The sequence below is a fragment of the Patella vulgata genome, chromosome 3 (assembly GCF_932274485.2).
Source record: "Patella vulgata chromosome 3, xgPatVulg1.2, whole genome shotgun sequence".
Lineage (NCBI taxonomy): Eukaryota > Metazoa > Mollusca > Gastropoda > Patellidae > Patella > Patella vulgata.
Genome location: NC_065881.2, coordinates 73,187,822 through 73,206,121, shown reverse-complemented (window position 1 = coordinate 73,206,121; position 18,300 = coordinate 73,187,822). Strand labels below are relative to the sequence as shown.

At 35.9% G+C, this 18,300-nt stretch overlaps 1 protein-coding gene and 1 long non-coding RNA gene across 5 annotated transcripts in view; one reads left to right on the top strand and one right to left on the bottom strand.

The window, feature by feature from the left end:
* Positions 1-15,996, bottom strand: part of LOC126816388 (fasciclin-1) — an 87,570-nt gene extending 71,574 nt beyond the window's left edge. Inside the window, exons 1-2 of one of the 4 annotated variants that reach the window (XM_050542858.2) lie at positions 15,772-15,996; positions 10,570-10,942 (exon numbers count right to left, since the gene is read on the bottom strand). In XM_050542858.2, the coding sequence (XP_050398815.2) occupies positions 10,570-10,752 (183 nt within the window). In that variant the 5' untranslated portion in view covers positions 10,753-10,942; positions 15,772-15,996. Of the gene's footprint in view, positions 1-10,569; positions 10,943-13,582; positions 13,682-15,771 lie in introns of those variants that run through there. The other 3 variants (XM_050542859.2, XM_050542860.2, XM_050542861.2) reach the window with 3 other exon arrangements.
* LOC126816393 (uncharacterized) overlaps positions 13,833-18,300 on the top strand; it is a 28,985-nt gene continuing 24,517 nt past the window's right edge. Inside the window, exon 1 of the long non-coding RNA XR_007678329.2 lies at positions 13,833-13,942. This is a non-coding gene — a long non-coding RNA (uncharacterized LOC126816393). The remainder of the gene's footprint in view (positions 13,943-18,300) is intronic.

Sequence of the window (18,300 nt, the reverse complement as noted above, 5' to 3'; positions counted from 1 at the left end):
ATAGATATATTATGTTTTTTTATTCATTTTATTATGCACATACATGTAGTCTAAAAAAAACCAAGATCAAAGTCAATATTTAATTACCCATAAATTTGATTCTTCTGAATTTGTGTTTCTTTGATTTATATGCCGTATAGGACATAAACCAATATACTTTATTATGCATCCATCAACATGATTTATTAAATATATGTATTGCTGTTTTTTTAAAGGATTTAAAGGAGGAGAATCATATATAATCAAACGTAAATCACAAATAGGACATAGAAAAAACCCGGGCTGTTTTCTTTATTCCAGTAAACTTTTACCATTTAGATGAAAGATAAACTAGACAAACATATACACGCATATATTATTATCACCTCCTTTTGTGTTAAGTTCTCAAATAAACTTTGCCATGTTAAAAAAAAGAGACAATAAATTGTTAATTTCAAATCAGACTCAACTTGCCAACTATGTAGTCCAGCATTTATATACAGCACACTAAAGGCTTGGAATGAATCACCCAATGAGAAATACTGAAAAATACGAGTCCTTTAAATCATCGTTGGAAACGTATATATTTAAAGAGTATTACCATTAATTTTTAATTGTTTAGCAATATTGAAGTACTTGACTTCAATTTCTGCGCACAACTATGTAAAGCGCGTTGAGATATTATTTGTATATTGTAATGCGCTATATATGAATAAATTATCCATAAATTGGAAGGTAAAATGACAATTGCTCGAAATGTAGTGTTTGAATGTATTCGTTTTTTCCAATAACTTAAACTACCTCAGACAAATTCTACCTCCAAAAGATCTACAATAGTTTGAAAAGTTTGATTTGATTGTTGATTGTCAAATATATATGTACGAGTAAATTCCGTTTGAATATGGAAAGTTGACCTACGGCAGCCAGAAATCTTTGAACGTGGTCTGATGAAAACAGAACTTGTATTTTTACGTGTTCTGTCTTTTAAGATGGTTGATCTCTTAAGAAACAAATCAGATAAGCAACAAGGAATTCTTTGTTATCAAAGACACGTGTTGTGGCATCAAGTATGTAATACCTGTTGAAACAAAGAAAGATTCTACCCCAGCTTCCAATCTGTAAACTTTATACTCTATCAAAGGTTTTGATAAGAGAGTTAACCTTTCTCATTGGCGTCATGGGTATACGATTTCTACCAACAATATATGCGTAAATTTCTATATTGTAAGTTATGTTACATTTATCACACGGTGCAACTAAGCTAATAAAATCTTGTAAAACAATACATCAAAATTACCATTGGAGAGAAACGACAGAATAGTAATTTCTAACCAATAATTTGTACCAAATTTTAATGGAGAGTAGATCCTGAAATATCCAAACGTTGAAAAAATTAAGAATTGCGTACACGTAAATCGGATATTGTATTATATAGCGCCACTAAACGTACGTGTACGTAACTTTATGTACGCTTCGTGAAACGGGTCCCATATCCTCAACAATCAAAACTGAATTATTACAATGCGAAATATTCAATTGTCGAATAGAGTTGGTAATATGTATGGAGAAAAGGTGTGGGATGGGGATGTTTAAAGTAATTCGTGTTTGCTATCAGCATCATATGACCCCGGCGGAGGAGGGGTGGGGGTATGGGTGTAGGTGTGGCCCAAATTGCATATAGTGGAAATTTACTTTGGACTCTTGATGCACAGCCAAGCCATGAATAAGAATCATATTCAAGTTATACCTTTTGGACTATAGAGTGCAACCGCTACGTACGTACGTACATGATTATGCTACACGGTAGAAAATAACAGATAGTAATCAGGATGAGATTTTAAACAATTTTGATACTTGGTTTACATGATTTAATGATATCCCTGAGTAATTTGTATACAAACGACGTACAGAGGCTAGCTACCATTTAAACACTATAATCAACGAATATAAACAAATTTATGTGGGGTCTTAAGGACGTAAATTTATGTATCCGTGTTAGTTTTGTTGCATGATCAAGTTAGTAAACACATATATCTGTATGAAAGGCGATCATTTAGCGTCATTGCTACATAGCATGATGTGAGTCTGTAAGCAGTAAAAAACCTTAAGTTTGAACTTTGTTTAAGGTATTATATCGCCCAGGAACTATTATTAAGAGGAAACAAGAGAAAATAATCAGTGCACAACTCATATATAAACATGGTGATTTAGTTCTTCATTGTTACTAATCGTAAATGTTACCTTGATATATGGCATGTTTAAAGAAATAGTCTTGTAACTCGAAGTAATATTTTATACATTCTAGTGTATAATTAAATAGTAGGCAATATACAAGATTTTGATATCTCTATAAATATCTTAAATTACAGTTATTACTAGCCTATATGGTCTACGCCAACATATGCTAACGTTTTCTTCGCGTTTGGAAGAAATCATGCTTACATAGCCCCCTACCCGGTTTCAATGCAACGATAAAGTTGAATTTTAAAAATGCAATATTTATAACAGATTGAAAGTATATTAGACAATTCCGTGGTATGAAAAGTGGCGACCCTCATACAGTGAGAACTTTCATATATGGTATTAAAGAAATTGACCCGCCTCTCTGAGAACATAATATAGAGAGTTGGAGATGGGGTTTAACGCCCACTCGACACGAACAAGGTCATTTCGGGACTAACATATGGCTCGATTTTATTTCAATAATTCGCTTGCGCGTAGGGCTCTTTAGCAGTGGGAGGAAACCGGAGGACCCGAAGAAAACCCACGAGGTTGGACAGGCGACCCTACTCCTTGTCACGTACCCCGCCAGCTGACTCAATGACAGATCTTATGATACAGCGCGCACGCGCTAACCATTCGGCCATCCAAACCCCGAGAACATAATAAGTAAGCTGTATTATAGGACCAGGGTAATAAAATCTAAGTCTTAATCTTTAAGTGGCAATTAGCGATTGAGAAACACATTAACAGAACACATTTTTTGTTGGAATCAATCACTAGTTTTATCCTAAGATCACGACGTTTCGACAAGTATCCTTTTATCGTTATCAATCACAGACGTGGTGCTTTTAGAATAAAACTAGTGATTATTTCCCATAAAAAAATGTTTTCTGGGAATATAAGCCACAGATCGATATGACATTACTTTTTAAAATAGTGTGTTTTCACATACGTGCTAAAATATTTTACTCTGGATTTGCTGTAGCGTATAAATGAACATGTATATTACAAAGAGACAAATTAATATTAATTGACTTATTTCTTACTGTTGATAAAATCTTCCCAAACATATATTATTCTGATCGGTTCATCAAAGAAAGCAATTAAATATATTTACTGTTTAGTGATTTGAAAACATATAAATATTTAGATCTACTTTTTAAGCTATACTGTTTGATAAATTTAAAAATAATTACATCAAAGTAGAGTTAGTTCTATGCATACCATTAAGATGAGATCAGCTTTTGTGTGGATTTGGGTGGTAATTAGACTCACAGTGATATATCTCTGAAACTTACACAAAAAGCATTTTTGTTTGTGGTTTAAAAAATATCATGAATCAATACATCTTGTATTTTTAACTCGATTTTGAAATAAAAAATACATTTCTGATCTCCATAAATGTACAAATGGGCTAAGCTTTCATTATAAATAAAATATACCTCATTGATTCTTTAATAAGAAGGCCATTTTTAATTTTGTGTATTATATATATGCAAACGCTTTTTGTACACAAACGCAAAGAATGTTATTAATAATGAATTGTATATGAATACGTTATTGCTGAACATTTTTTGATATAATATCCGCATAATTTTTCAGTATTAAAATTAAAAAAAATGATGGTTTTATTGTTATCATTTTGAGTAGTTCTTTGTCATATAGTGAACCGCCATGGCTCAGTGAGTAAGACGCTGGCTCGCTAACCGGGAGGTCTCGAGTTCGCTCTCGGTGTTGGACGAGAAAGTTCATCAGGATTTTCCAGCGTAGTTTCCCCCTAACAGTTTCCCCTCACAAGGAAGAGTATCCAGTCGTTCGGGTGGGTTGAAAATCGGAGATCCTTTGTACATATTGTTTCGTGTCTTCTTTTATTATAATCAAACAAGATCTGTCTGTCATATCTCGTCCATGTGGGTGCTAGTAAGATGGGTGATATCTCGGAGGATCATCAAGGGTGTGAACTTACAGGTAAGGGGGAGCAAACCGTCAATAAAAGATACGGGAAATATTTGGTTCACGTCTGTATCAGGTAGAATACATAAACATCGCTACTCATTTTCATCAGTTCTATTGTTGTCTATAATGAAAATTGTGTTAAGTCATGCAGGTCCTTGATCATTTGATAGAATGGTCTGATAAGGACAGTAAATATATCGTTCACACCATTTCTTGTTGCTTATAATTAACCTCCAATTGCAGGTATTATAGTGCTCAACATGTCCTTCTTCATTGGCCTCAATAGCCATTAAGAATTCCTTTAAGGCGCCCAGTCTTCATTAGCCCAATCGGAGTAGAACAGCAGGGCGTTAAACCTCATTTCAGTGTATGGTCGTCACCGTTGCATACCAATCTGATTTTTAAAAATCTTTGTTTTCGTTTCAATTAATTTTGAAGCTACGGTCCACATAACGAACTTGTAATACTATAAGCTAACTCGTCAATTGCCAATACACAAATCCGAGTTTATGACACAACTCACGTGTATCTCAAAGTCATTAACAAGCACAATTTTAATTTAAAGATGGTTGTAAGTATGGAATAAAGCACACAATCTGGGTATTAGAGATCTTATAATAGAATGAACTTGCTTGTTCGAAAAAGATAGCACAATTAGTAAAAATATATTTACCATATATCCTATTTCGTGTTTTACAGTTCAAAATTTCGTTTCGATTTTATAGTTCAAAATGTCAATACTTTATAAGTGGCGATGTGAAATCATTAAAATAATTTAATCTGCAAGACATAATAGGAACCAAATACATTTACAGCAAGAACTATATTTACATGAACTCAAAGCAGGACAGTAACTAGCTCAGAGCAACGAGGGGGGCGCGGAAAGTGTTCTCAGGGGTGCTGTAAAATTGACGGACAATGTATATCTATGGTCGACAATTTTTTCACGGCGGGGGGGGGGGGGGAGTGAAACGTTTTGCAGGGCCTGCGCCCCCCCCCCCCCTTAGTTACGGGCCTGACTCAAAGGAAACTGGGACAAACTTTATGAAATATTTTTTCAAAATTGAATAGCGCGAAACTATACGACGCGGGACATGAAAGTTTGTAGATTAGATGCTTCCGTATATGTTGTGTTTTATATTTTACCATTAAACAGTAATTGGAGAAATATTTATACCCACAGAAGAAACCCGACCTAGTACATTAACGCCAAAACTATTCAATATATTTGTCGAAAACGTATGGGAACGGGATTATCACGTCTGGGATGTAAATGGATGTTTCTTAACTCAGTGGAGAAATATTTATATTGACAGAGAACACTGTGGTAGTAAAATAAAGTCAGTTGGTCGAAATGGAATATTAATGATAATCATATAATCAATCAATGATATTTCTACAGTCTGGTGAACAGCGATATATTATAGTGGATGTCGTCTAGGTGGTTTACCCAATACTCACTTCACAGATAATATATCACAGAGAGAGAGAGAGAGAGAGAGAGAGCGAGAGAGAGAGAGAGAGTATAGTGTCTTAAACAGTTAGAGAGCGCCAGAGTAAAACCCACGTAGTTAAAGACAAGCTACCGTACAAACAGCACTTGGGTCTATGCGGGACCTCATGAGAGAGGTTGGACAATACCAGTGCACCCGGAGGAAGACCCACGTAGGTAGACAAACCGTACTCAGTCCATGACTGACCTGATGATACAAGTTACAAGTTAAACCACACAGCCACGTCCCATCCGAACGACTAGACAGCTGTCCTTGTCAGGTCCTCCGTCCTGCATCACTGAACCACGCCGGAAAAACCGGATGAACTTTCTCGGTCAATATAGGGATCGAACACCCGACCTCCAGGCTAGCGAGCCAGTGTCTTATCCACTTAGCAGTTTAAACAAAATCGTAACTAATATTAAATAAACCTATTTCCACATAATCTTAAAGGTCTTGTTCTATCTAAATGATATTATACTAATAATAACAAATCACCATAATATTATATATTTAGTTTAAATCAAAGAGATTTCGCTACTTTAAATCTGTGTCACATGATTAGGAAGAAAAGAAGAAGTTTATATAACACTTGACTGAAAGAAACATGACATTTCTCACGACACCATCCCATTGTATTTTCTTACCTGCAATATACACTGTTAAAGAGAAACGTATAGTCGCTTGGGTGGGACGGAAAACTGACGTACCGTGTACACATTGGCGTGCACGTAAAAGAACCTCTGACAGTTGAAATTCAAAATAAGAGTAGGCCGCATCGTCGCTGTCCAGGCATTCTAACCCCCATAGCAGCACACTACAATGTATGGTCGTCATTAGCCAAGTCGGTGCAGAACTTTGAACGTTATTACATTTCATTTCATCGGTGATGGGACATATCTCATAAGAACTACACACAATAAGCCCAACTGCTCAAACTGCTAAAAAAAAAATAAGCCAAGAAAAAACAGCAGGTTTACACGAATACAGCACCCGTTGAGCAACACCACTAGTTACGTGACCCATCTTATAACTAACACGATAGTATTCAATTAGTATCTGTATTTCTTTAAAAGTTAAGATAGTTGCAAAAATGTCAAAAAAGGCGACATCGTTGAAAATACGTTAAATCTAACAGTTTATTTCTATAGTGCACGCGACGCTATTATTATTATTACGCCACAGATGGCTGATGTTAAATAATGATACAGTATATGTATAGAAAGATTGTTAATGGCGTGTTTTTTAAGGTGATACGTTGTTATTGAAAACGCTACATCAGTATTATGATCAGACTGATAAAAGAAGTTAAACTGTAGCTGACTTAAAATCTTTCATCCGTGCTCGTTCATAAACTTTCTGAATGTTTCACTTCTCGTAGAGCAATGCCCTAGTCATACTGACTTTTGAAATTAGGATGGGAATGAAGTCCCGTCGAAATCACATTGTTACGTGTTCTATGCGCACGTCTACAATATGTTAGGGGGTGATTCTTGTCCGGACAGCCGGGTTTCAGACTTTTCACAAAGGACTATGTGACACCCACTCAGTGTTAAACATGTTAAACGTACGGACTTTAGTAATGATGATCGAGGCTAGGCCCAAAATTCAATCACTAAAATCTCGGTTCATAGTGGATCAATTTGACTGAAATTTTCAGCAAATTGCCTTTACATTATCTAGTTTCTAACTATTATAGTGAGAACTGTCAGCTCTTTATCCAATCTCCCATAATGTATTTTTAACTTCTTTTATTTTGCAAATGAAATTCTAAAACAATTTTTAAATTATTTAGAAAAAAATATAGGTGTTGAAAGTTTATCTGGGCACATAAAATAGTACGCGAAGGCATAAAATGAGTAAAAGGCACCGATTCTGCCCGGACATGTTTATATTACTACGTCTGATGTAAACAGTCGGCTCAGAACAGTAGGACGTTAAAACCCAGTTGATTTCATTTCCGAACTCATCCTAGTGCATTAAAAATGTATATTTACGATTTACGTGTTACTGTAAATAACAAATGCGGAATAAACAAATGCTCAATTAGCTAGACTCCTCAATAATCACTAACGTTTATGACACATTCAGTCAATTATAAATACATTTAATTTATAAATCACAGCATTTTCCCCTCCTAGCGAAATCTTTCTCCAATTAAACCCTGATATCCTTTGAGCCGAACTCGCTCTTGAGCAGTTCAGTTACGCCCTTATGGTCATACTTGAACCCTTCACTTGATAAACCCCCCTTCATTATCACCTACGAGCAAGCAACCGAGGGGTTAAAACCTTTTGTTTTTATACAATGTTTATATTGTACTGATGGTTTTGTTTAACAATGCATCACGTTAGCTGTTTCAAAACAATCACACATGACAATCAACCACGTTTCGCCGATTGAAAGCCGGGACATTCTTTCTGATACTGTTAGGGATGGCGACTGCGGGGTAGCCAAGGAATTTAAGCCTTGTCGTTTGGATGGGAAAAAAACCCGAGGTTCACTCGTGCAGACTTGGTCTACACGTGAAAAAACCCCTGAACGTCGGAATTCGAAGGAGAGTGGCACAGGACAGAGGGCCTGACTAGAGACAACGTATGGTCGTTCTAATGGGACGAAAAACCTAGGTCCCGTGTACACATTGGCATACACGTAAAAGAAAACTTGACAGTGGGAATTCGAAATAAGAGTAGGTCGTAGCGCCACTTCCGGGGCAAAAGTAGTGCGTTAAACCACCATTTAATTTCCTTTTCCTTTTCTCGGTGCAATAAGTCGTTCTCGTTCCCTTAGAATTTAGTGATTATATGACTGTTGAGTTGTACTGTAAAAGTAGCTATAAACAGGTAGGCTAAATACAGTACATTGTTGTTTATTTTACACCTTTACAAATATTTCACACGTTGTTCTAACCTCAAGATAAAAGACACGCCAAAGCAGGTAATTATAGAAAATAAACAATAATTTACAACTTGCAAAATACCGTGTTTAAGACGAAAATAACAAGTCAATTCGAAAAATAACTAGCCAAGTTCATCGTTTAAAAGAACAGAATAAAGAACTTCAATGACATTGTATTTTTCTGGGGGTGTAAATTAGAATAACTACTTGGCTCCAAAAACGAATTTTGAAAAAATTAAAGTTATAGATTTTATAGAACATAATAAAATATTAGTGTTTCGATGATTTTATAGGTTAGTAAGTCTAGATATAATAGTTGTGTTTCTACAAAATTGACACGAGAAGAAATACATAAAAACAAAAACTTGGTTCTTGCGTTCTCACAGTAAGTTCAAGTGTCAATTTTTGCATGCACCCCTCGGAAACCACAGATAATATCTTTGAAAAGAATTTATTAATTAAAAAATAAAAAGTGAGAGAGAAATGGGGATTAACGTCCACTGGACACAAACTAGGTCATTTCGGGATTAACACATGGTTCAATTATATTTCAATATTTCGCTTGCTCGTAGGAGTCTTTAGCAGTGGGAGGAACCCGGAGGACCCGGACAAAACCAACGAGGATGGACGGGCGACCCTACTCCTTGTCACGTACAACTGGGGAATCGAATCCCCGCCAGTTGACTCAATGACAAACCTTATGATACAACGCGTATACGCTAACGATTCGGCCATCCAATCCCCCTAATTGAAGAATAAAACACTAAAACTTCTACAGTATATTGAATAACATCGTTTCGAGGATGATGGTACTCCCATCTTTATTATGCACATGAAGATATATAGTGTAAGATCACCGATTATATCTACTAGAGATGTTCAACTTTTTAAAAAAAAAAAACAACACTATTTTAGGTGTTGCGCTTCTAGATTTTAGAAACGAAGAAATCACCAATGCCCGTTATCCCCTCTGATTGCAACGCAGATTTGCGAGAAAACCGGAGGACTGGGCGAAAAGCTACGGTGTTAGCGGGGCTATCAAACTACATGTACTTGACTCAATGATAGAACTTACAATGTAGATAAAAGTTAATATTGTTGTCATCAACAAATTTTAAAATGTATAAAAGAAACTATTATCAAAAGATGAAAAGATGATAATGTTATATACTCTTCAAAAAAAGTAGGGAATATTCAGAAACAATACAAAACTGCGGAAATACACTGCTGTTTTTATTAGAGGTAACCAGTGTATGTTAATAACAGGCCAATTGCCTACACATGAACATAAACAGTTCATATGGGCGGCTTATCTGATGGTCCCATTTCACTCGCAAAGAGATACACCGTCAAAAGTGAAAATGGACGTTTTTGATTTTTGTCTTAATAATGAGTAATTGCTCCACCAATCCTCAGACATCAGCAATTCGTCGTGGCATGCTCCTAATCAACCTCCGATCACGATTTGGGGCAATCTGACCCACTCCTCTTGCAGTGCCACGGCCAATTCTTGCAGTGTTGTCGGTTGACGTTGACTTCGACGAACACGTCTCCCGATGGAAATAAACGTAACACACTAAAGCAAAGATATGCTAAACAGTAAATCTTATGCCAGAACCGATAGGAATGCTAACATGGATAGATAAACCAGCACGCGCAGTTTTCATCAACCCTTCCTTGAAGTGTCAAATTTGACAATGAACCCCTCCCACGTGTATGGCGCTATTGCGTGTCGCATGTGCAGCTCAGTGGTTCTGTTGGGGCGATAAGTTCTTCATCGATGAACATACTCTCAAAGCATGTCAAGTGTCCATGACTATTTATCATATCACAACCTGCATAGGTATTTGCATTTCAATATCCCGTACTTTTTTTGAAGAGTATATAATGTGTCAAGTCGTCTCAACCCTTAAATAACAAGCTGTGAAAATTTGAGCTTCCAAACCAACACACTTAGCAGAGTATGAGTTGTTTATTTGCTTGGTGTCCTGTCAATAAAATGGCATAAAATGGTACTTACAAATCGAACCAGTGGTTCTGTCTTCAGATATTCAATGATCGGTTTCCCAACAGAAATATCTGGGTTTTCCGTTGTGGATAATTCCGTTGTGGTTGTTTCCGTTGTTGATACCGATGTTCCAGAAATGTTTGAAATAAACGAAAGAATAACTAAAACACACTTCCAAGCTTTAATAATATCCATGGTTGTGGTTCAACTGTTTTGTTCGAACTATTCGAAAAGTGAGAATGGATCGTAGGTCGTGTACATATGTTTAACACAAATACTCCGTTAATCACCAGTTTAAGTCGTACTTGTGTCTTGAAAACTTTGTAAATGATTGTAGTCCTTGTTGAAAGTTAATCTAATCCCACAGGTGCTCCGTCTTAATCTACTGAAATACAAGAAACATAGTCTTTATTTACTCAAAACAATACAAAGTACACACGGTTTTCAACTTATGGACGACAGGAATGATGAAGTTAAAACCATTTTTGACATAAGCTACAAGTAAAATTACTGTAAAGGGTGAACTATTAACAGAGAGAGAGAGAGAGGGGGGGGGGTAACGACCACTCGACACAAACCAGGTCATTTCGGGACTAACACATGGTTCAATTTTATTTCAACAATTTGCTTGCGCGTAGGGGTCTTTAGCAGTGGGAGGAAACCGGAGGACCTGGAGTAAACCCACAAGGTTGGACAGGCGACCCTACTCCTTGTCACATACAAGCGGGGAATCGAAACAACCCCGGTTGACTCAATGGCAGACCTTATGATACAGCGCGCACGAACTATTAACAGACAAAATCAAGGCATTACAAGCTAACTATTTATAGAACATCTGATTACACATCTAACAGATAGCTATTGCACATTTGTATCTTTAATAGTATAAATTACCACCACACTTTATGTATTTATCATCATGAGTCTGGTTTTACACGGCGTTTTATATGTTTTATTTTTCTTTAATTTATGTTTACCTATATGCGTGAAAAGGACACTGTATTATATATATTAATAAACAGGGAATGCTTACATAGAATACAATTACTATTTATTACTGAGCCACGTTTCGGTAGCAATTATATTCCATAGAATTGAGTCATTTGTATTTACAGTTCAGTTCAATTACCAAATGTTATTGAAACAATTTATATTATGTTAGTCTAGAAACGACCTAGTTGTGTTGTGAGGACGGTAAACCCAAGCCCCCCCCCTCCCCATATCTCTCTGCTATCTATCAAACATCGACAAAAGATTTTTTTTGTGTGTGTAAATATTAAGGTATATCCAATAAAAGACTGATCTGGTGTGCAAATAATGCACGATAACATCGGCTTTATAAAAGGCGACGTTCTTACACGTTTCATATTACACGGATCTACAAACAATATTGCAAGACAGTTTTGATTCAATTTTACTTCAGTGCAAAGAACGATTAGAAAACCTGATAATAGGTGAGTTGAACTCAACATACAAGTTTAGTTTTACTTCTTTATTTTCAAGCGAATTATTATATTAATTCAAAGACGAACTGCGTAAAGTTCTTTGTTCATTAATTACCCTAAGGGTATGGCTATTGTAGGATAGTAAAATAATTTTATCAAAATGATATAGAAGTTTATGTGATGGGCTTTTAATCCTATTCAGATCATAATGCGAATTTTGTAACGCAAACATGGTGCATGTTTTCAATAGTTTGGTATAAATACACGATTTTATTTGTTCGCTTAGCTTTTTATTGAGAGCATCATGCATTACCTGTCACCATCATAACACCAAAATAAATAGAAAAAAATCATTATTTAACTGAACTAGGTCAAAAGCTTCTGAAGCCCACGCTGATGAGCTATAGTGGTGGGTATCGTGTATGAGGCAGAGTATGTTTATGGGTCCTACGTGTAATACCATTTCTAATAGTGAGATTCACAAAGCTAAGCTAATGCTGTTGTATTCCCGTAAATCGGTCAGAAACTAAGTTAAAGAATTTGTTTTTCTGTCATTTGAAATCGACTGTGAACAGCAAACACTTTAATGCCTATCGTGGCATGAAATAAATCCCTGTTAGTCCCAATAAACAATGTATTGTGTTGATTTAACGATAATCTTACCTTTCCACTGGAATGTAAAAATGCCATCTGTTTATGCTTTAGTCAAATTTAATTAGATGTTTATAATATCTTAAATGAGAATTCCTCCTTCATTAAGGTATAAAATAATATGGTCGATCAACTACCGATTTTAAGAAAATGACTGATTTTTGTGTTCAATTCTCGACATTTTAAAGCAAAAATTTAACTAATATTTGTAAACAAGCCGACCCGCTTGATATTTCAGGACCAAACAATTTTCCCATCAATAACCGAAACGAAACAACTAAATTTAGTGCATACGTGACAATGTAATATTAATATTTATAATGTTTCCGATTGTTCAGTAGTTTTATAGTAGAAATTATTGTGTAACTACAATTAGAATCTTTGTTCAAAAAGCTATTTGTAATTTAAAAATATCGATTGACTATGACACGCTATGGTGACCAGTTTCATCTTTGTAAGTGGCAGTCATGTTTTTATTATTTTGAAATTTGTTTGATCAAAAAGAAACTGGAAGAATATCCATTCTTTTAAAATCAACATTATGATAAACTATATTCAAAGAACATTCGAAACATAATTCCAAACATTCGTGTCTTAATTGAAAGTTTTGAGAGAGAGAGAGAGAGAGAGAGAGAGAGAGGGTTTAACGTCCACTCGACACAAACTAGGTCATTTCGGGATTATCATATGGTTCAATTTTATTTCCATAATTCGTTTGCGCGTAGGGGTCTTTAGCAGTGGGAGGAAACCGGAGAAAACCGACGAGGTTGGACACGCAACTCTACTCCTTGTCACGTACAACCGGGGAATCGAAACCACACCATGAAAGTTTTGAATGCGCTTATTGTAAACGTTGATGTTAAATGTAAACAGGTAATGTTAACGGTCGTTTCTATATAAATTATATTGAACCAAACGCTGATACAAACCATGACATTTCCAAAACATCCCGTTCCTAGTACTTCCTTTAGAGGTACATGTGCAGCAATTAAAAACAGCTTTCTTGGCATAGTGTTTTGACAAACAACCAAACCTTTTCTATGTAACATTTGAATAATAATTTGAAGGAAAATGGCCGATACATGTACGTGGTGAACGTACATGCTAACTTGCTTGTTACATGGTGATTAACGCCTGCTTTCACAATAAGTCATATCGCAGACAAGGTGGAAAACAACATGTCTCAAGGAATATATATGTTCCACAACTATGTTGACACAGTAGGTTGAACTGAGGTGAAAGACTGTATTTTAAGCCGACATATTTAGTCGCTTTGTTTTAAAATAAAAGTAAGTGGATGTTATTTTTATATTCAGGGCTATATCTGCTGTTTTAATATGTAAGTAATTATAAAATGTTGCGTAAGTGTTTGATTCGGAGTGATATGTGTTGAACTTTGTAAACCCGTGTTTTTGTTATGTCAAACCCTGATCGAAGTCCTGATCTCCCCGATCCTGATATGAAGCAGGGTTGCAAATCACGTCCAGATTAGCAACCATCAAAAATGCAATCGTAACTCATCGGTTTGTCCGTATAAGATCTTTTCTAGGACAAAGATCGACCCGTTACACGCGATGAACAATCACACGTGATGAACAATCACACGTGATGTATAATGATGTTTATTGAGTTATATAATCTAGCAGCTATTTTTAAAACAGTTAAAAACTTGTGAACAAAGTTTATTTTAAAGGGAATTCAGCAAATTAGAACTTATTTTCTCTCGTTTCATATTGATATGTGACGTGATAGTGGAAGATCCACCTCCGATATTAATTGTTGTTTTCGACAGATCATGTTCACGTGATTCAGGTTAGACTGTATATAGTTCTAAAGTGTATTATTATTACTTCGCTTCATTTTAGTTTCGTTTCGATTAAAGGTATCCCATAAACTTTAACGGGCTTGGAAAAAAGACAAAAAGACTACCAAAAAAAACTGATCAACTATTATTTACCATACATCACAGATCAACCTAGATCTGGATTTGAGATTTTACCACGAAACAAACACTCCAAATTTGTCTAATTTGTGTATTAAACGGATTGATAACATAAATGTTGTTTTTTCTTAAATAACATCGTTTTAAAACTGCTGATTTTGATCCTCCTGTAATATGTTCTTTGTCATATCTTAAATATTAAAACACGATATATACTATATCAGTTTAAACAGCTTATCGCGACCAATATATGCAGAATTTGTCGACTTAAGAAAGCAGGCTCGACCGGTTTGTAAAATAATAATCTCGTGTGTTATAAGATAATCGATCGACCGTCAAAAAATATGAACAGGGGGTCTAGTTTTATTTTTTACGTGTGATGATTCCACACTTCTCAGTACATTACATAGCCGTAATGCTGTGAGACTAATTTATTCTCATAGTTATCTGGATTAGGGTTTGAGACTTCTCAATATATTATATAGCCATAATGCAGTTTATGAGACTAATACTTCCTCATAGTTATCTGGATTAGGGTTTGAGACTAGCGTACGTCATATCAACATAGGTCTATATTGAAATAAATAAGTGAGTACAGACTCTCCCGTCAAAAGGCAAAACCTAGTAACTCACTTTTTTCTTATTTTGAGAAAACAAAGGAAAACGTAATGAATGAATATTAAACCCCAGCTCATCCTTTGATTTCACTATTGAGTTACTAGGTTTTGCTGTGGTATTCTAGGCAATTTGAAGGAAGGTGCTAGGTTTTGTCATGGGTGTAACTGCTTACAAAATCAAAAGATTGGAAGCTCTAGTACAACAACAGGAAGCACATACCCTAGTAACTACAAATTTGGTCCTAACTCAATTTTGATAAAAAATTGAGTTACTAGGTTTTGCCTTTTGACGGGAGCAGATCTACAGCCACAAGTAATTCATTATGTGTTGATTTATAGCATTCATTAATATTACACTCCGACCCATATCTCTCCGAAACAAACAACTTATAAAATGATTTATGTTTACGAGAAAGGGTATCCATTTGACAGTCTTTTGATTTATATTTTGTACTATCATATCCTTCAAATTACAAAAAATTAAGAAATCCTGTTGGTTCTTGAGAAAATTTTATATTTTTCTAATCACAAATCACATCGATTTAAAAGACCACCTTACCTGTCACCGTTAATTCCACAAACAAAAACCTCTCTGGTATCTCCAGCGGACCTTTAGTTCACAGATATGTGTGTTCAGTTAAAGAGCTATGCGTCGAACATGACATGGATAGCGGTTTCTTATGGGTGACACACCGTGCAAGCAACACCGACTGTTAAAGTCTCCTGGAACCACTCAACCGAAACGCTACCTATACTATTATCCCAAGCACTCAACTGTGAGCTTATTACAAACGACAAGGTGTTTACCCAAACTTACGTAGAAAATGAAAGGAGTTGTCTAATTAAATGTGAAAGAGTTAAACCCCGTTGTATTGTTTATGTACTTATATTTTACTACCTACTACTTGTAAAGGTCCCCGTAACTTAACATCCCCCATTTAAGAACAAAAGTGTCTTTCTCGTCATGGCCCCTCCAGACACAATTTGTTGCTCTTTTCAAAGCATTGTTTTCAACTATATGTTTTAAAGTGTTGATAACAATGACGCTAAATTGATAATTGCTGGGTTCAGGTTGATGTCATTTTATGGGGATGGGAAAGGATGACCACCAGACAGGACGATTGCCATCAAAATGTCAAACGTTAAATAAGAAATGAAATGGGGTTTAACGTCCTACTGTTTTGCTCCGAACTGGGCTAATGAAGACGGGCATACGCCAAACAGTGTGCTATGAGGGAAATTTTGCCCGGACAGCGGCACTACGGCCTACTCTGATATCGAATTCCAACTGTCAAGGGATCTTTTACGTATACGCCAATGTGTACACGGGACCTCGGTTTTTCGTATCATCCGAATGACTAGACAGCTGTCCTTGTCAGGCCCTCCATCCTGCATCTCTGACAAGGGGGGGGGGGGGAGGGGAACCACGCCGGAAAATCTGGGTGAACTTTCTCGGCCAATGCAGGGATTGAACACCCGACCTCCAGACTAGCGTCTTACCCACTTAGCTACTGTGACCCCCACTTTAAATAAGATAAATATCTAATTGAATACATGCATATAGTACAGTAGGTTATTAATGAATTGAAATTGAGATTGGAATTTAAAATGAATTGAATTGAAATGGGGTTTAACGCCCTACCTACCAGGCTAATGAAGACAGGTATGTGCTATACGGTGCACTATGATTGAAGTTTTAACCCGGCGTATTCTCATTGATTTCAATTTCCAACGAGGTCTAGTCTAAACTAATGGTAGCACGTTAAAGATCAACGATAGTTTGAAATCAAAATAAGAGTATATAGGCCGTAGCGTCGCTGTCCGGGCAAAATATCTCTTATCATACATTGCATTGCGTATGCCCGCCTTCATTAGCCCGGTTGGCGCAGAAAAGTATGACGTTAAAACCGATTAGGTTTCACGAAATATTTTCTCACTCGTACTGTGTTGCATTGGTGCTTTAAGATAATCGTTAAAATGACAAAGTATATGAATCACGTCTATCTCACTAGGGATTGAGAATTCTTATATTAAATTACACTAGATTTAAAGGAACAATAAGCTGAATGATATGACAGGCGAAAATGGCAAGGACTGTTTCAGAATGAACATATCCCACGTCTTGTGTCTTATACGAAAACAACAGTTTTCCCTTTCGAAGAAGTAGCCATGTTCTATAAGGCCTTTTTTTAAATAGAAAATCATATGAAATGAAATGGGGTTTAACGCCCTACTGTTCTGCTCAGACTGGGCTAATGAAGACGGGCATACGCCATACAGTGTGCTATGAGGGAAATTTTGCCCGGGCAGCGACACTATGGCCTACTCTTATATCGAATTCCAACTGCCAAGGGATATTTTACGAGCACGCCAATGTATACACGGGTCTTCGGTTTTTCGTCCCACCCGAATGACTAGATAGCTGTCCTTGTCAGGCCCTCCTTCCTGCACCACTGACAAGGGGAAACCACGTCGGAAAATTAACGAAACATTACTCACCCACCCCACCCATCCCGCTTCCTTTGTAAGTCAGTGATATTGGTTATATTTTATACTTTCTATAAATTGATATCAATGATGGCCAACCTTTTACCCAATATCATGTTTCGTTTCCTTTTAATAAATATAAGGTTTGTTTTTGTGTTCTTGGCTACAGTATATGAAATGAAGGCTTGGTATAATTATATAAAACGAAGAAAGAATAATTAAACATATATTATGTAAGATTTAGATAAAGAGCTAGCCATTCTTGCTATAATAGTTCGAAAATAGATAATGTAAAATTAATAATTTGAAAATTTCATCAAATTACTCTATTGCGAGCGAAGATATTAGCCTTTGAAGCTGTGACAAGACGTGCGCAATAATTTCAACCACCGTACTGGTTGTTCGAAGCTAAGTCTCGCTCCTCCATTTTTAGCTTAAATCAAAATATGGCTGAACTGTTCTAATCTATTTAATATAGGAGAAATCCGAGTTGATTATGGTCTGGATAAGTTAATTAATTTCTAATTAATAATTTAGAAAACATTTCAGGCCTAAAGAAAGACCTGCAATAGGCAGATTTAGCTCTTGCATAATGTATGTT